The sequence below is a fragment of the Muscardinus avellanarius genome (genome assembly GCF_963383645.1).
Source record: "Muscardinus avellanarius genome assembly, chromosome: 7".
Classification (NCBI taxonomy): domain Eukaryota; kingdom Metazoa; phylum Chordata; class Mammalia; order Rodentia; family Gliridae; genus Muscardinus; species Muscardinus avellanarius.
The window spans coordinates 11324949-11343292 of NC_137793.1; the positions used below are offsets into that span (position 1 = coordinate 11324949).

Below are 18344 nucleotides of genomic sequence, written 5' to 3' on the forward strand. Positions count from 1 at the left end.
CTGTGCTGGGCCTTATGCTTGCCCCATTGGGAGACAGTGTTTAAGAGCCATAAAAGGCAGAAGATAAACTCCACACCTTAATTACAAAGCCAAGTGGGATGATTCCTGGGCAAGAAGCACAATACTTTTCTATCATTGTACATTTTCCCAGCACCTCTTCATACCCATCTCCTTTGCCTTATCAAGGGATTCAAAATGCCGCAATCTCAATATCCACAACCTACAGTGAACGGGAGTGGCAAAATCACTTCTGATTTTGAGATAATAAGCATCTATCGATAAAGTCGGCATTGATTCTACGGGCCTCCTCACCGCCGCAGAGCCGACTGTGGGGTCTACACCCTGCCTCGCTCACTGGACTTCCAGCCAGGTTCTTCCCACCCCTTGCTTCTGAAAAGTCTGGGTGACATTCCTAACCAGAAGGCCCAAATGTTGAAAAATTGATTGGCTATTTCTTACAGCCCATCTCCCTGCAGAGCTGGAGGTCCAACGTGATAAACTCTGGTTGCCCTGAGATGTATTTCTGTGGAGAATGGTTTTCTATCCCAACTTCTTTTGTGTTTATTCAGCCAAATGGAAAATTCCACAATGGTAGACTCTGCATTCTAAAATATCAGGATAATGAGGGCAACGAGAAAAAGAGGGAAACAAACCAAAATAACACTTGGGCACTGTTTAGTTTCCCATCCTCTGAGACATTCCTCAGATTTCTCTTTTTTTTTTTTTTTTCTTGTAATAGGAACTTCTTGAAATAGAGCTTCGTGTGGCTCATTAGAAGCCTTTGGTGTCGCACTTTAAACACTCTTTACTCAGAAGCCCTGTGACTGAGAAGAGTCACTTACATTTAGCATGGATATAATTAAACATGTTTCTGTTGAAAGGGGCATTCTCATTATGGCTAAGGACCACTTTAGAGTAAATTGAAATGGAAAGGAGGTGCGCAGATGAGGTGGAGGTAGCAAGTGGTTATTTCTAGTAGGTATAAAATGCCAAATGTGGAACAATTATATTTTACAACCGTGCATTCTAAAGACTTCACGGTATTTTACAACATGAGAAGATTCGGTTGAACCTGCGACGGCCTTGTGGGACATCCTAGTGCATACTTGTTGTTCTTAATCTTTGAGGAAAAGTGAAATTCAAACCACAATAAAAGTCGGCAGCAGTTTCTAGAAGGAAGGGATGAAATATTTTGAGAGAGGCTCGTGTTGTGACGAAAGGCCGAGTCGCCAGAAACACGCTATTCTAGAGAAAACGCTGGATGGACTTCTGGCCGTACTTTAATTTTAAGTTGATTTTATGTTCAGATCGGATGACAAGCCTCTGGCTTCCCAAACATATCATTACGTATCATCCCCCAGCGCGGCTGGAGGTATGCTGCCTTTGTGAAAAAACATGGTGTTGGAGACTTCTGACTCATAGGAAATTAAAGTCAGTTGTAAGCTAACGCAGCTGTATCAAGGTAAGACATACTAACTTACATGATTGACTTTTACAGTGGAAAGAAAAAGGCTGTTTTCAAGCAGCTGTTATTGCCTCAATGGAAAAAAAAATCAATGAAAGTGAAATGAACAAGAGATTTTGTCTGAGTTGCAGTTAATACCACTGAAGAGCTATGGATATTAAAAGGTCAACAAATAAATTAGCCAGAGTGTTATGAAATGAATGATTTGGCTTATAATTTTATTGAGTGAAAATTGTTCGCTGCCTATTAGACCAGGTAATTTTTATCTGGTGCCTCAATTACTGTTCCGTAAGCAATAATATAGTTGTAAGAGCAGCCGGTTCGATCGCGTGACCTCTGAGAAGCTGCGTCGGACAGCTGACTTCGCCATGATGGATAACCAAGGCTAGGCTCCGGGAGGTGGCAAGCCTCCCTTCCCTGTGAGAGGATCTCATAAAAGAAACATTGCAACTTGATTCATTTTGCCAAAATGTTCGACTTTACGGGTGTCAGCAGTTAAGTATAAATTGTGAGGCCAGGTATTCCCGAGAAGAGTTACGGCGATGCCCCCTCCCCTCTTTGGCCTCCTGGTTATGTCTTCTAAATGGTGTCATGGTAATTGGTGAATGGGAGCCTGGGGTGCTCCCCTCCACACGTGCGGTGACAAATGGTGTGTGCATGCTTCTGAGCGCGACCCGCTTGGAGGTCCAGAGCTGAACCTGCTCACCCCCAGCTGGCGCCTCTTCTTCAACGCATTGTGCTGGTTTAAGACCAGCGCTCTGGGTTAGGTCCTGCAGAGTGGCCTTGGAAATCGACTTTCTGATCAGGATAAAAGTCCCTGCTCAAAGAGAAAGCTCTGGACAGAGGGGCCTTTTTTCAGGGGTCGGTTGTAAAGTCAGCACATGAAACAAAAACGGCCTGCAGTCAAAATTACCCTTGAAAATCTTCTAAATCACCTTTAAGTCACCAAAGCCTGGGCTTTCAGAATCACACACACACACACAAAAAAAATAAATAAATAAAAAATAAAACACCCTAAATTAACTATTTCTGCTTCTCTTTGTCTTTTGGCTGTGGTGTATCATTCCTAGAGCAAGACAGAATTAATGTCCAGCTTGAAAGTAAAAGGACCACTAAGTACACAGAGAGACATGTCATATATAGCTACAAATGTGCGCTTGATGTGTGAATTGACAAGTGCATGTATAGATTTATGTTTTTGGATGCGTACTATAGTTAGACTTAAGTAATATAAGTCCCTCGAGAACCATAGTATACTTTAAGCTAATCTAAGGCAAACAAAAATATAGATCACATTTTCTTTTCTATTCTTTTGTTTTTACTGAGGATTGAATCCAGGGGGTTCTCTACCTACAAGCTACACCCATATTCTTCTTCTAATTTTTTTTTTAATTTGATACAGTTCTCTCTAAGTTGCTGAGGGTCTCATTAAGTTGCTAAGGCTGGCCTTGAACTTGCAAGCCTTAGCACAGACCCCCCCCCCAAGTACTGGCATTACAGGCATGTGCCACCACACTCAGTACTTTTGCATCCAAAATGGTTGAATAACAGCAGTTATTACATGTACCTCCAGACAAAGCATATCTGTAAATGATTATTCCCAAGGCTTTACAAATGGTCCTGAGTATAACTGCAATTAAAATCCATTGCCTTAAGACTTCTGGGGCTTGGTACTTATTACTCTGATGTTGAGTTGAAGTGTTACTTAGGGTTGAAATCAGGAAGCAGGGTCACAGATGTTGTGGTATCTCTGCTCCTAAGGGTTCCAGTCTTTAAGAGGAGGATCTAGGTGGCTGGAAGGTATAAATGGGCTTGCCCCTTGCTCTTCCTGTTACCTCTGTCTTCAACTCAAGAGTAATTATATTCGATGCCTCTGTACATGCGGTGTGATTAGAAGTAGGGTGACACCATTATCCTCCTCATCAAGAGCTCAGGGCTACAAAAGAACTTGAAAGCGCTCCAGAACTCAGCTGTTGGGTAACTGTTCTTACAAGTTCTCACCACAATGACTCTGCAGCTGAAGAGAAAAAGAATGATTCCCAAGGTTTGTCTCTGTGTGTTTTTAATTCTTGATGCTACTGTCGCCTCGCTCAGCTGCTTGTGAGCACACCACAATTGATGGCATCACTTCCCTCTCCCCAAAATGAGCTAGATGGATTTTGAAATTCGTTTGCAAAGCTGCCTCTCCTTAAAATTCCCTCTTCTTCATTCAGAGTGGAGGAACGCTGGCTCTGAACCTGGAGCCCAGTGAGCTTGGCTCAAAATTCTCTGCCCCTTACAAGAGGTGTAAGTACACGCCTCCATCTCCACATCTGTAAAACAGGCTTAATACCGGCGCCTGGTCTTGAAGATTATAGTCAGTCAGTGCTGATCTCGGTCTATCCAGCAGTATTTTGATAATCTCCACTTATTTTCCAGAGAACTTTGGAAAAAACATATGCATTCTTGAAGTGGACATGGATTGTGAGCCTCGAGTGTTATGTCTGAAATATTATTTGCTGATTCTGAAGGGACTAATGGTGAGGAAGTAGGGGAGGAGACCTTCACCTTCTAGCAGAATAAGCTTGGGCAGGTTACTCATCTTCTCTGAACCTCGGTTTCCTCATTTCTAAAATGGGCATGATACGGTAGTAATAGGTAGAATAATTTGCTACAGAAAAAGTCAGTTGGACATAAGGTAAATAAATCTAAAGAGGTAAGAATTATTATTTGGGGGGGTCATGGGATTTTAGATGAAGCTCTATCCTCCTCCTCTCTTCTCTCTTCTCTCTCTTTCACACACACACACACACACACACACACACACACACACACACACACAATTCAACATACGATTTCAGGGGTACAGAGTCCTAAACTCTACTGATTAAAAAAAAAAAAGCCTAAGTATAGGGGCTATCAAGCTCCTAAGCCGAGAACATTATCAAAATGGAGAGATGGAATTTGCCTGTAAGTTTTCTGGCAGATGTAGAGGAGGGAGAGGGAAACGAACCACATTCCATAGTTTGTGTTTTTGACAAGACAACACAGAGACAGAATGTTTCCTGGAATGGAACTCCAGCACGTTCTTTCCAGCAGTCAGATATGCCATGACATTTGTATTCATTTCTGTGTTTTTGAGTAGAGTCACATCGTTTCAAAATGTATTGTTAACAGGGTTTCCTTAAATTAAGAAGTAAATGAATAAATACAGATAATGGGAGAGAGGGAGAGAGAATGAGAAACCAGTATCTGTGTGGAAGACAAAGATGTAGGGTTTTTCTTCATCCTTTACTGAAACTCTTAGTCATCCCCTTTTTCTGCTGCGAGACAATGTGGTTATGCAAAGATTTCTTATTTGTATTTTCACTTATGCAACTGCAGGTTTTGAATTACTGATAGTCTTTGCATAAAGACTAAAACAATAAAAGCATAATTAGAATACATTGTATACAGCCTACTCCAGTTTTATTTTGCCCCAGCTCTGTATTTATGATAAATCACTAAACACGAACGCTCTTTAGGGAGGGTGATTTTGGGTCTTGTCTCTCCACTGAGCAAAAACAGTGCCTGTGACTTGCGTCTGAATTTCAATTTTGCTAGTGTACAGTGGAACTGAATAATATTTGGCACAACGCAGTGCACAACTGAGCCACTAAATGGCTGATTTACTAAATTATTATTAGATGAGCCCTTGCTGTTCCAAATGAAAGTGCAGTCACTGTCTTCCTTCATGGTGTGTTCAAATTGTTCTGTGTTTAAATATTCAGCATGAGGCTAATGTGAACTGATGAACTGAGACTATAAACATTCACTTTCAATACAGATAGAGCAACAGAGAGACAACATATCACGGGGCCCGCGGAGGTGAAAATGATTTATATTTAAGGATGTGGCTGCCTACTTCCATTACTTTAAGAAACTCTTAATTAGCCCGGTGTTTGAAATGACTAATCCCCATATATAAGAAGAGCAGCTTCATGGGGACGGAGATTCTCAAACCTCGGAGAAGAGGCTACTGGGAAGACTTGTTCCATCATTGCTGCCCAGACTTGATTTTTATTCATGGATGGCTCCATGGTTCCGGAAGAGTAGCGAGTGTTCCGGGGGAACTACATTGTCTGACATTCAGTATGACCTACCTGCAACCTGTCCCCCTGCCACCCATTCTCCCGGACAACCCGCATCTATTCCCTGGGCACCCCGGCATGCACCCCCATCTCACTAGCTTCTTCCCTGCCACCTGCTGGAGTGAGCAGCTACCCTTGTCTCCTCGGATGAATAGAAGCCCTCCTGCCTCTGCCCCTTTGAGGGCAGTTACAGGCAAGCACTTAAAATACTGTGATCACTTACAGTAGATTAGAATTTTTTATTGGTGCCATGTTGCCATAACAACACGAAGGCAGCAGATGACTTAAGCAAGGCTTGCAAAGCAAAAGGCTGCTCATCTGGCAGTTAAAATGAATCCAGTTCATTTCACAAGTTTCCCATATGGACTCTTAGTGTATGGTAATGAGGGGACCATATGGTGAGAGAAAATGCAGAGAACAATTGGGTTCCACTGGCTGAGTGGGAAGCGGGGAGAGAAACTCGGGCGAGAGATTCTGGTGTGTGCGCTCTCCGGGTTCAAGTTTTGGCTGGGGCTTGTTTGGGATGCTTGTTTTCCATAGGGCTTTCGAGTTTCTTAATCTGTTCCTTAATCTGTTGGCTGCGCAAAATGACAAACATATTGCAAATTTTGCAATATCATTCATCATAAACTGTCAGCAGTGTTTGCAAATCTGACTTGCAAGATCTTTTTAAATGTGTTGTTCTTAAAAGGCAACAGTACCAAGTTTTTAGACAAAGTGCAGGAAATTTAAGCACTTCTGACAAGCAGAAACATTAACAGTAATCATTTTTTAAAACACTCGCATCTTTTGCCTGCATATTTAGCTGTAAATAATGCTGGAATGTATAAAAGCTTTAAAGTAAAAATGTAATAAATACTTTTTATTATGTTTCATAAAGGATAAAAAATGCTGGGAGCCCTGTACCCACGGTCTCTATACATGCGAACATATAGAGATAGATGGTTCCCATTCTGCTCACTACTCGCCAGATTGGGAACCTGGAAGGACAGCTTGAAAGCGCTCTATAGTCGATTCTGTACCATACATGCTTCATAAAAGATGAATATAAATGCATTAGTTAGACACGGTGAGCTAAATTAGAAGGTCAGGCAGGGCTGGGAGGGCTGAAAAATCACACAACCAATGAGTGTAATTACTCTTTTTTAAGTCTATTAAGTGGTGTTGTTCTATCAAGGCTCAGGGGTATAGGACATGGAGAACAAGATAAAGTAATGTGTATTTATTACTCCCACTGGGTCAATTTACCAGATATTTTCAGCTCCATAAAGCAAAATACACAAATGCGGCTCTTTGTGACTTTTCTCAAGCTGCTAAAAGAGGGCCTGGTTCTTAGAAAGAAAACACCTTGGCCCTGTGTAGAGTCCCAGGCTAGCCCCTCTCTGTAGAGAGAATCTAAGTAGGATGGGAACTGAGTGCTGAGAAGGAAGAGGAGAGAGAAGCCGAGGACGTCCAGGCAGAATTATTTAGGTTGCTGGAGCTAAAGGGGAAGTGAGAATGGACACAGTGAGGCTTTTGAACTCGGGGGCCTGAGTTCGAATCTTAGCTTTCCCACTGCGACCTGTGATATCACAGCAAGTCTACTTTGGGGGCTGGGGGCATGCGCACAGTGCAGAGAGAGCAGTCCCCATTCACTGGAGTCTCGAAGCTATTGAATTCTTGACGGCAACTGTGCGGCAACTGCTTTACAGCGAGATACCAAGCAATGGCTTTGGTTTACAAAATCTTTGGCTGTCTAGATTGAACACCCACTCTCTTGGCCTCTATGCGCTGTAAACACCCCGATAAAACAGTGCTGGACTCACAACAGGCGTGAGGTAAACACATCTTTGCCTCCCAGGATCCACGGCTCATGTGTGGAATGCTGGCTAAGCTCAAGGTCTACACTCGCTGCTTGGGAGCTAAAACCCATGAAGACAACCAGCCAACTGAATGGAGACACACTCCTCTGGCCTTCAGACCTGAGAGCGATCCTTGCTTACCATTTCTGGATTGTGTCACTGTCCCCATATGCATCTCAGAGTTTCTGGTCGACCACAGAACCCAACCCCCTCACCTCTACATTCTAAGAACAGTCAACCTTGACCTCAAAAGAGTATGTTCCTCCCCCTCCTGCCAGGAGCTGGAGAAGAAGGCGAGTCTATGTGAAACAGAGCAGAAGGCTGTGATTTTAAAACCTTACCCTGTCCTTCTCCGCGTGCATATGAAAACGGAAACCAGAAAACATCTAGGGTTCACATAATTATAGTACTTTAAATGCATGCATGTACACAGCAACTACCACTGACAACGACTTTACAGACGGCTCTGCTGGCTCCTGGGTCCTCATTTGGTTCATTGGGGGTGGTGTCTGCTTTCCCAGCTTGTCTCAAAAGAGGGACTCCAATAAAACAAAGCATGTCCAAATTCTTTGAAAAGAATTAGCCCGTACACAAAGGCATATTATGGAACTCTGTCTGCTTGGTCTTTGGAGCAGTTTCATTTGACAGAATATGTGGGTGGCTGTATGAATCTAGCTTTGTCTATTCACAAACACATGGGTTTAATAAAGTGCAGTTTGTTTTTTAAGGTGTGTGGTCCACAGCTCACTGAAACACTCCTGTTTGACAAACACTGACCCTGATTCTGAGAAAGGCGGAGCCCACTTTTGTCCCCTAACAATGGACAGTGGGGGTATAAATCTCCCGAGTCTACAAGAGTACCTTGTACTGGCTCCATCCGCCACTTCCTGACCCTGCCCTTGAACCCCTGCTCCACCTTAATGTTCAGAGCCAAGAGGACAGCCTCTCTGCTCTGAGTCACACCGAGAGCTTCCTGGGGTGGGCTCCGGCCACAGTCCTTGCACAGTCGAGTGGTTAGATTCAAGCTGTTGAGTGTTTCCTTAACACACAAAGCCATTGTGTCCTTGATTACTCTTTCTAAACCCAGGAAAGAGAGGCTGAGCATTTCACCATCGGGCCAGCAGGGACAAAATGGCACCTGCCTGTGCTTTGTCCAACATTTCTGAACATAAAGTCCAACTGTAAAAATATTTTCAAAAGTAAGTATACAAAATTCAACCCCATGTTACTATTTCTCTCCTTTACCAATAAGAAAAATGCTACTGGCACATGGTGCATGCCTATAATCCCAGTACTTGGGAGGCTGAGATAGGAGAATTGCAGGTTTGAGCCTCAGCAATTTAGTGAGACTCTCGGCCACTTTGTGAGACCCCCGTGTCAAAATAAAAAAGAGCTGAGGATATAGCTCAGAGGTAGAATACACCTAGAGGAAAGAAGGAAGAAAGCAAGCAAGCAAGCAAGAAAGCAAGCTGCTTGGCTTCTTTCAACCTCAAACAAAGTTTGTCTATTTTTCAGTAAACATATTTAGAGTGGCAGCTCTGGGCCAGCTATTATAAAGAGAGGAATTCCATGTGTATCCTCAACATGTGATCATATAATGCCAGCATGATTATTATTCCCATTTTATAGACGAAGAAACCATGGCACAGAAGATAGATGACATGATATTCAACTGCTCACAAGATTAGGGGGTGTCTGCTCTGCAGAGATTAGATAGAAGAACTCTGAGATGTCATGGCCCCAAGTTTATACTCAACTGGGAAATAATCATAGTTACCTCCTGTTGAGTGCCAAGAGATTATTATAGTAACAGTCTGCAAGGTAGACATGTCACTATCCCCATTTGACAGTTAAGGAAATTCAGGCACAGAAAGGTAAAGCATTGGGCCTAGGCTGTGCAGCAAGCAAGCGGTCATGCTCTGAGTTCAGCCTGGTCCACTGTGACTCGGTAGTGATGCTCTTGGCCCCTCCAGTGGACCTTAGAGATGTCCCAGCATGAGGATGTTCTCCAAATGGAAACAATGAGAAGGATCTGACATCATGCCTGCCTCTTTCCAACCACTATGACCCCTCAATCCCTGACCATTAGGCAATCAAGCCATTTATCCCTATAAAATCACCCATGGGTCCCACATGAAGTCCACAGGAGGAACTTAAAAGTAAATCTCTCCACAGAGCGCCTATGCTTTAGAAGGGAGCTGCCATCCGTTCTCATAAGTACACTATTTGCTTTCTGAGAACAAGTCAGAGTGGAAGGGGAAAAGGAGGGCCTCTTTCAAGGGATAGATATAAAAGTGTTGACACATCATGAGATTCCTTCCTTAGGTGAAGTGCTTTCAAGTAGCATTTACTGCTTGAAACAGCAGCACTATTGACAAAATAAGGCTATCCTGTGAAGCCAAAGGCTGAGCCCGAAGGTTGGGCAGTTCTGAGATCCAGGCAGAAGATGGATAACTGTGCCTGTCTCAGTCTTTCCTCAATTTGGGCAGGTGTCACCCTTGCTCACCCTGTCCCTCACAACTATACATGGACCCGAGGGGCAATTGTACTCTGGGCAGGACCTGTTGCTACCAGGACATGGACAGGTGGCTCTGTCTACAACTGCAGCCAGCGTACAGTAGGATTTGATAATGAACTGATTTCCTGGAAGGCTCCCTGAGCTAGGAAAGATGCTGGCTTAAGTTTTCTATAGACCTAGAAAGGATCTACCCCTAGATTGACTGTGGCAAAAAAAGGACTTCTCAGCTTTTTATTTAATTTGATATTTATCCTGTGTCATAAATGGAATTTCAATATGCTGTCAGTAAACAGCGAAAGTCAGCTCCACTAATTCTGTCCTTGGGACTTCCTTCGCATTTACCTGTTGTTGTCTCTTTAAGTCTATCAGAATATTGGCCGTACTTTTGTTAAATGTGCCTATTATTTTTGGTTATGATGAATTGTTTGACAATCTCTTCCACACACGGCCCAAAACCTCAGACAGTAACTTTCCCAACAGGTACATGCTAGTCAATAAAGGTCAAGTTATATTTCCTGTATTGACGATATCAACATGTTGCTGTGAGGTGTATATCGCTCTGTCTTGAACTTTTGTTTAATTCTTCATATCTTTGTGCTTTATTTCCCAAATAGGCAAGCCGTTTCAGGAGGAAAGGAGCTACCTTCTTGGCTCAGTCTCAAGAGCTGCCAATATCTTTCCTTGGAAGGTTTTCTATGGTTCCCAGGGATAAGTTCAAACTCTCATGGTAAAGAGCCGGTGTTCTTTTATCTTAAGAATTTGCATAATATAGTGATTGGTTGGTCCAAACTCTGGAACCAGGGTACCTAGGTTCAAATCTCAGTTTTGCAACGTACATGCTGTGCAAAAATCACATGTTGGGACAAATAATTTAACCTCTCTTTGCTTCATTATTTTCTTCCCTAAAATAGTAATCATAATAGTACCAACCTCAGAGGGTTATCAAGAGGCTGAAAGAACATATATTAAATTAAGTACAAAATTTCCTGGTACATAAGTGCTGACTACTCTTATGATGGCTTGCTTTATAGTACCAAATACAGAAGGCACAAAGGTATGAATCGGTTATCTATTAACTATTTTTTATCCTTGGCAGAGTTTTATTTCCTGTGCTCCAGTTGAACTTCCCAGAAACCATTACCCAAAGAAGAGATATCCTTACCTTTGGCAAACGCTCAGGGTCACCGGGGTGCCGGGGAATGACCTTCTGTAACCTCTGGAAACCGTAATCGATGGTGGGTTCATTGAGCGCTACAATGGAAAAGTCACACTTTTAGGAATAGACACAATTAGACATTTACTTTCAAGAAATACAGCAGAGCGTGGTTTGCAACACAAATAACTGGGAAGAACAAAAGTTAATCGATACCCTTGAATTGGATCCTAAAATATTCACACAAACATCTTTTTGCTGAAGAGTTTCTCCATTTCCTTCTGCCTCCTGCCATGGAGGATAATGACTTTCCCAAAAATTATTATTTCCAGGTCTTGAACACTGCTCCTCTGGCCAAATTCTATATTTCTTTTATTATCATAAATAAGAAACAAAATGGTATTTGTTGTGAGGCTTTAGGATTTTCTTTAGTTTAGGTCAAAACATTTAAGAGCTTGTCTGGGGTTGTGTACACATTGTAAATAGCAGGAGAACTAAAAGGACCTTTTTAACTGCAAAATCTCTTGCAGCCCTGAAGTGATAAAATTCTCAGTACCTTGCATGCAAGAGGCCTTCGAGTGTATAGTGGGAGAAGAAAAGAGCAAGGGGGTAAGGACCTCTAAGATCCCTGATAGTCTGAAAAGTTTTAAGTATGGAGTATGCCCTTGATTAATAACCTTCACATTCCAAAATGACAGATCTATTCACCAACATTGGTGTTATATCAAGAAAAAGACCAACCTCTGTGGAGTACTAGCTTAGCATTTCCAAGAACAATTCTTAACAAGATGAAAAGAACAAATCTCTAGTAAGATTTGGCGACAGCTGGTCTTTTGTGGGCCCCCCTTTGGACTACACCGTTAAACACAATATGGAATGGTGTCCAGTTGATCACTTTCAAAACTTTAACCTGAATTATGAAATGTCTTTGGCCTGTCTCGCTTGAGAAAATGGGAAACATGGTAGCTCTGCGCTAGACCCCTCTTCCTATTTCCAGTATCCTCTAAGTAATGAGTAATAGATAAATAGATGGCTTTATCATTTTTTCCTTTTCTTCTTTGGTTAATCAAAGTGTTCCGTTGCATATTATATCCCTCACTGAATGAAAAGACAGTCTTTTACATTTAGCTATACATTACAAAACAAGTTGTCACATGGTTTACTTAAAATGCGTTTCCATTAACCTAAATTTTAAAAGTAAGATTCATACCACTAGTAACTTTAAAAAACTGTATTAAATTCAAATAGGTCCCAAGGCTAATGGAAGCAATTTGTATACCAACCCAAACTGACTGGCCCACTTTTCAAAATACAGGTATGATAATCTTGCGGTTTTAAAAGGACATTTAAATTGAAAGACTGTGAATTTAGTACATAATTATGCCAATAGAACCCTTTAACTTGTCAACTTGTAAATCTAAAAGGCTATCAATCATTTCTAAAGAGGAAATAAACCTTAAAATTCCTTGATTGACAGTGCTTAGTTTTTATGTAAGAAAAAAAAAAAGGAGGAAAGAAAGAAAGAAAAAAGACTGCATAAAGTGGCCAGAAATCCATTTACAAAAGTACATTGTTTTACATAGGTGAGTAAAAAGCCAATAATTACACCTCCAAAAGACACATAAATCAGAATAAGTACTTTTTCCTCACTTGTATATTTTAAGTTAGAGTGAACTTCGAGTAACTTTTTATTAAAAAGATTTTTTCCCAAATGCAATGCTTATTGAAGTAGTTAATAGAGCTACATTTTCTTTTAGGATAATGTAATCAGTTTGTGAGAATGAGATATAGCCAACCCTCTGTCTTTTCCAAACAGTAAACTTTCAACCTGTCTCTTGTGGAAATTAACTAAAATTACACCCAGGTGTACCAGATCTCTCTACACTCATATATGAATTAAGGCACAATATTTATTATTCTTTCCATTTTATGAATTATTTTCTAAGCCCATGAGAAAAATTCTTTTTTTTTTCAAATTAGACGTGTACAGAAAAAGCCATAGAACTCTTGATGCTAGGAAGCTGTTACTCGTAAAAATCTGTGATATTTAATCAGAAAATGCATAAGAGACAGGAATAATAAGCACCACAGTTTAGGTTATTTTTCAAATGCACTCCTCACCCATAACGCTAATTGCCAACAAAAATGTTTAATCATAAATCCTAGCTTTAGACAATTAAATGTATGCTTTTAGAATCTGAAAACATAATTCAGCATCCTAAAAATTCTAATGCTTGGTTTTATTATTTTTTCAGCCAAGCCACCAATAAGATTTGAATGATTGACCCACCCCTTCAGTGGTTTGCATAATGAATTCCTATTGTGTCTAGAAACCCAGGGCTGCTAATTGAAAGACTGATATATTGGGGGTGGGAGGAGGATGTGCTTTTCCTGCCCTTACAGAGGGCCAACTCGCAGCAGAATGACTGACACTGGATCAGCAATTAAAAGAACCAATTCAAATATCATATGGAAGTAATAGCTAAGAAGTTGAGAAGTCATTTTGCTTCTCCGAGAGTAAGAGAATCAGACATATCAAACTCATTATTTACAGAAAAATAAGCATCTACTTTCTGGAAGTATAGTGTGAGAGGAGATATTTTAAATAGCAAGGCAAAGGCTTCTAATTTATTTCCCATGTCTTTATGATTTTCACCATAATATGCATATATATATATATATATATATATATTTCATATATACCTATATGAATCATATACAATTCATATATGTGTATATGATGAAAGTCCATATACATATATGGATTGTTTATATCCAGAGGCATTCTACTTCCAAGCTGTACCCTGGTCCTTTTTTAATTTTTATTTTAAAACAAGGTCTTGCTAAGTTGCTGCGGCTGGCCCCAGATCTTCAATCCTCCTACCTCAGCCTCCCAAGCACTGGTATTATAGGTACACCCCAGAATTCCCAGCTCTGCTCATATGTTCATGCTGAATGGCAGTCAATTTGGGTATTGAATATTATAGTGAAACTTTCAGGTACTAGAGACAATTCTAGAGACATTCTAGACCAAGCTCATCATCCTAAATTTAAAGCAACCTGATGACTACTGTGATTGCATTGACTAGAGAAAAAAAAATATTAGTGATTGGGAGAGGCCATCTAATAAAGACTGCTACTTTTTCAAAAATGCAATCTTCTCCCTGAAGAAAGATCAAATATCATAGTGGGGGAGGGTGGAATAAAATGTAATGTAGAATGGAATAGATTATGATGGATTAGAATACGCTGAAATAAGAGAGGATGAAACAGGACAAGATAGAATATTATATGAAACAGAATAGGATACAAAGTAAAAATGATGTCATATAACGTCATAGAAGGAAATGGAATAGGAGGGAATGAAATACGCAGTCCTCAATGTCAAAGGAAAAATATTACTTACCGCCATAGATTCTACTGCAAGGTTAAAAAGTAGGCTACAAGGGTAGGTGTATAGTACAGCTACTTTTTAACGAGCAGGTAGAATATAAGTAAAGTGTCTGTGTATAAACTGCAGAACACTGGCTGTTTCTGAGTGGTTCTTCAAGTGTGTTTTGTCTTCCTCTTGGTGCTGTGCATTTTCTATGTTTTCCACAATGAACATATATTACTTTTATAATCAAAGAAAAAGGTTAAGAGCAACTGATTGCTGCTGAGATGGAATTTGACCTGCTTGTATAAAGTAATGACATAAGAAATATGCCTTAAAAGGGGTCTGTATACCCTTTAATAACCTCGCATAGGTTATTACAGACCATAAGAAAAATAAGTAGTGTACTTTTGGGCCAGTTGTATAAATATGTGACTATTCATAAACTCTCTGACACTCAACAGAGAAGGTCAGAGGGAGGAATCATAAAGAAAGGTATATTTATTTCATCAGTGGGGGTAGTCATACCTTAGGGACATACATCTACTCTGCAAGAATGTAATATAAAGTTAATTCTCCAACAAAGTGACCTCATTGCACTTGAGTGTGGGGCTCAGGGGGCACCAGGGAAAGAGGACTGATCAATTTTGTTCCCCTTCAAACTTGGGACAATTCTGAGAATCTGGTAGAGAAAAAAGAAAACAACCTGATGAAGCATCATGGACCACAAATCAAGACGCATGTGCATGTTAGATCAAAAAAAAGAAAAACAGATGAAGCCGTAAACTGCACAAGCAACAGACCGCTGAGACCAGTCCCTGTGATCTGCTTCCAGACCCCTTGTCCGCGCTCTGAAAATGACCAGACAGTGTCGTCCTCACCCAGCTAGGGATGATGGCAGAAGAAAGCAGGCTCACAGGTTTAGAGAGATCCTTTAACCCAAGTAGAAAAGACTCCACATGGAAGTCCTCAGAATACAATGGGACCAAGGGACGCATTTTTAGAACTCCAAAAGATACTGGGTTACCCACTGATCCGATAATTAGCTGTACGAATTAGCTGTTTTGTGGCACATCATCATAAGATGCTAGAAATGAACTTTCTGCAAGGGACATATAATCTGATCCCAAAGGCTGGATGATATTCTTTGACTGCAGAGTTGGAACCAAGCTCAGATTCTCCCATGCAGACTTCCTCTCCTGTTCCAAAGCCCACTGTCAGCTGAGCGTGGTGGTACACACTTGTAATTCTAGTACTTGGAAGGCTGATACAGGAGGATCTCAGTTGCAGCCTCCCACTGCAACTTAGGGAGGCTCTCAGCAATGTACTGAGAGCCTATTTCTAAATAAGAAATAAAATCGGTCTGGGGGGTGTAGTTTGGAGGTAGAATGCCTCTGAGTTCAATCCCTAGTACCAAAAAGAAAGAAAGAAAGAAAGAAAGAAAGAAAGAAAGAAAGAAAGAAAGAAAGAAAGAAAGAAAGGAAGGAAGGAAAAGCCCACTGTCTTGTCTTCCCCATTTGTCACCTCTGTATCTCCTTCTGACAAAGTCTTACTAGGGCCACATACACTTAGAAGACACATGCATATGAACAATAATCAGCCCACTGGGGAGCCACAAATGATTGGATTCAAGATGCCTTCTTCCCTTGGCCCCTTCAAGCTGATTTACTGGTAAGTATTTCTTGAATAAGCTTAGGCCTTACTGAGCAATGCTCAGTACAGGAGGGCAAGTCTGACACTTTCCTGAACACACATAAAGAGCAGGATCAGACGCTCCTTCCCTGGAGAGCAAGCTTGCAGGGGCAGATGTTTCGGCAGAGATTCGGGAGGGCTCTCTCTCGTCCACTGCTCTGATGGGCAGGGATACTGGTCAGTATGTGCTGCATGCCCAGGGTTGGCATTTCAGCTGTATCAAATTTTTTTAAAAAGTTATATGGAGTCCCTCTTAGAGGGGGAAACCTCAGCAAAGCCAGAAAGGAGGGGTAAGGGAGGAAGAGGGCTGAGATTAATCAATGAAAAAGCTACATTTGAATAAGGGTATACATGTGAATATAATATTGTTAACCTGCACACTCAGTATTGGGAGGGAAGGAAAAGGGGAAGGGGGGCACCAAGTACTGTGTGGGTATATGCCACTGTCAACACAATCCACATCATGATATGAGACTAGTGTACCAATAAAATAAAATTAAAAGAAAAATGAAAGTTGATTAACTGGCAAAAAAAAAAAAAAACAATCGAACCATTTCATCTGACTTCCCTGGAACTGCTTATAAATGTCTTTAGGGTTCTTCCTAGTCTTCCAATTATCTCAAAAGATCCTAAAGGAAAACAGTAACTTTCCATTCCAAACCAGTCTCTGTTAAGCCTCTATCCTTACCAGCTTTAACCCAAGTGCCAGCCCCAGGTATAAGGCTCTGGTTATACAAAGCTATTTCCATAATGTTCAAATGTTTGTGAAGCACGAAATGCTATATGCAAAGAAAATTTAGATAACACAACTAGATTTTATGTCTAATACCCATCACAATATTACCAAACTCTCAGAATGAGTAAATTCTGACCAAATTTATATGTGTCCTTTTTTTTTTTTTTTTTTTTTTTTTTTTTTTTTTTTTGCTCTTAAAGGAAATCTACTTCATGAACACATCAATAAAGAAAATTCTCTATCAGGGGAATTTATTTGCAAATGAAAATCCTATAGTCAAGACAAATGCATTCTCAGTTATGAAAATTGATTTTTCTCTGGAGTTGCCTTTAAAAGAAATCACTCCTCCGTCCCCCTTAACTTCTTGAATACTTATTCTTGGAAACAATGGGAAAGAGTGGTTTGAAAGTTGAGTTTCCCAAAAACCAGGGGGGGAAAGTGCTGTAGGTGCCATTCCAACGTGAGCCTGCAGAGTTCCCTGCTTTTATAGCTCAGAGACTCGCTGTGGTGTTTTAACATATTTCTGGGGCTTTAATTTCCTTTTTTTAATGGTCGTGTGACATGATGTCATTTTGACTGGGAGTAAAAAGAAATGCAAATATTAGGAAGGTAATATTTATATTCTATGGCTATTTAATGTCCAAACAAATATGTAGACTCTATGCCAAGTAATAAATAAAACCACAGAGCAGCGGCAATGCTTAAAACTAGCACCTGGGTCTCCGAGCTTCCCTGGTGACTACTCTCTATTTGCACTGAAGGAATAACAGCCGCACGTCCCCCCTTCAAGGCAGATCCATTCTGGCACGAGAGTTATTGCATATGTGTGTTAGGCAGAGCCTTTTTGCTCCATTACGGTACTGCTTCCCCCTTCAGTCACTAAATTAACAACCAGAGGTAAACAATAAAACAGCAAGTTATCTTCGCGAGCCTATCTTGAAGGCTGGCTTTAACATATATAAACGGAAAAAGGAATCATCAACCAGAAACTTCAACAAGAGCCAGAAAATATGGTGAATGAAGAAATCTGTTGCACGTGCAGCCACTTGAGTATTCTGTTACCGGCTTAGAGTTTAGCGCCCCAGAGGCAGACCAGGCCATCTCATTCATTCATTCATTCATTCATTCATTCATTCATTCATCTATTTGCTCTTTTTTTTTTTCCAGAACTCAGCCTTTCATAGAGAAAAACTGTGCAGGAGAGATGGTCCCTAAAAGGGTCACCCCCGGGCCATCTCTTCTATGGAAGAGAACCGCTCCCCAGGAAACCCAACACTAACTTCTTTGCAATGAATTGCCTGCTTTCAGCATGCAAGGCCTTGGCAGGCTGGTTCCCTTGTCTCGAGAGCCCATTCGGCTCGGGAGAGCTTCAGGAACAGGCTGACTGAACCGCGGAAAGCTGTGACTTACAAGAGAAGGACGCCAAGCAGAAGCCAACGTGGACAGCATTAGCCAAC

General features: G+C 41.0%; 1 protein-coding gene across 7 annotated transcripts in view; it reads right to left on the reverse strand.

The window, feature by feature from the left end:
• The window catches only part of EBF1 (EBF transcription factor 1), a gene marked incomplete at both ends in the record, with an annotated part of 425505 nt that overhangs the window by 22305 nt on the left and 384856 nt on the right, over positions 1-18344 (reverse strand). For all 7 annotated transcript variants that reach the window (XM_080699121.1, XM_080699123.1, XM_080699120.1 and 4 more), the window contains one exon: positions 11096-11184. In XM_080699121.1, the coding sequence (XP_080555247.1) occupies positions 11096-11184 (89 nt within the window). The remainder of the gene's footprint in view (positions 1-11095; positions 11185-18344) is intronic.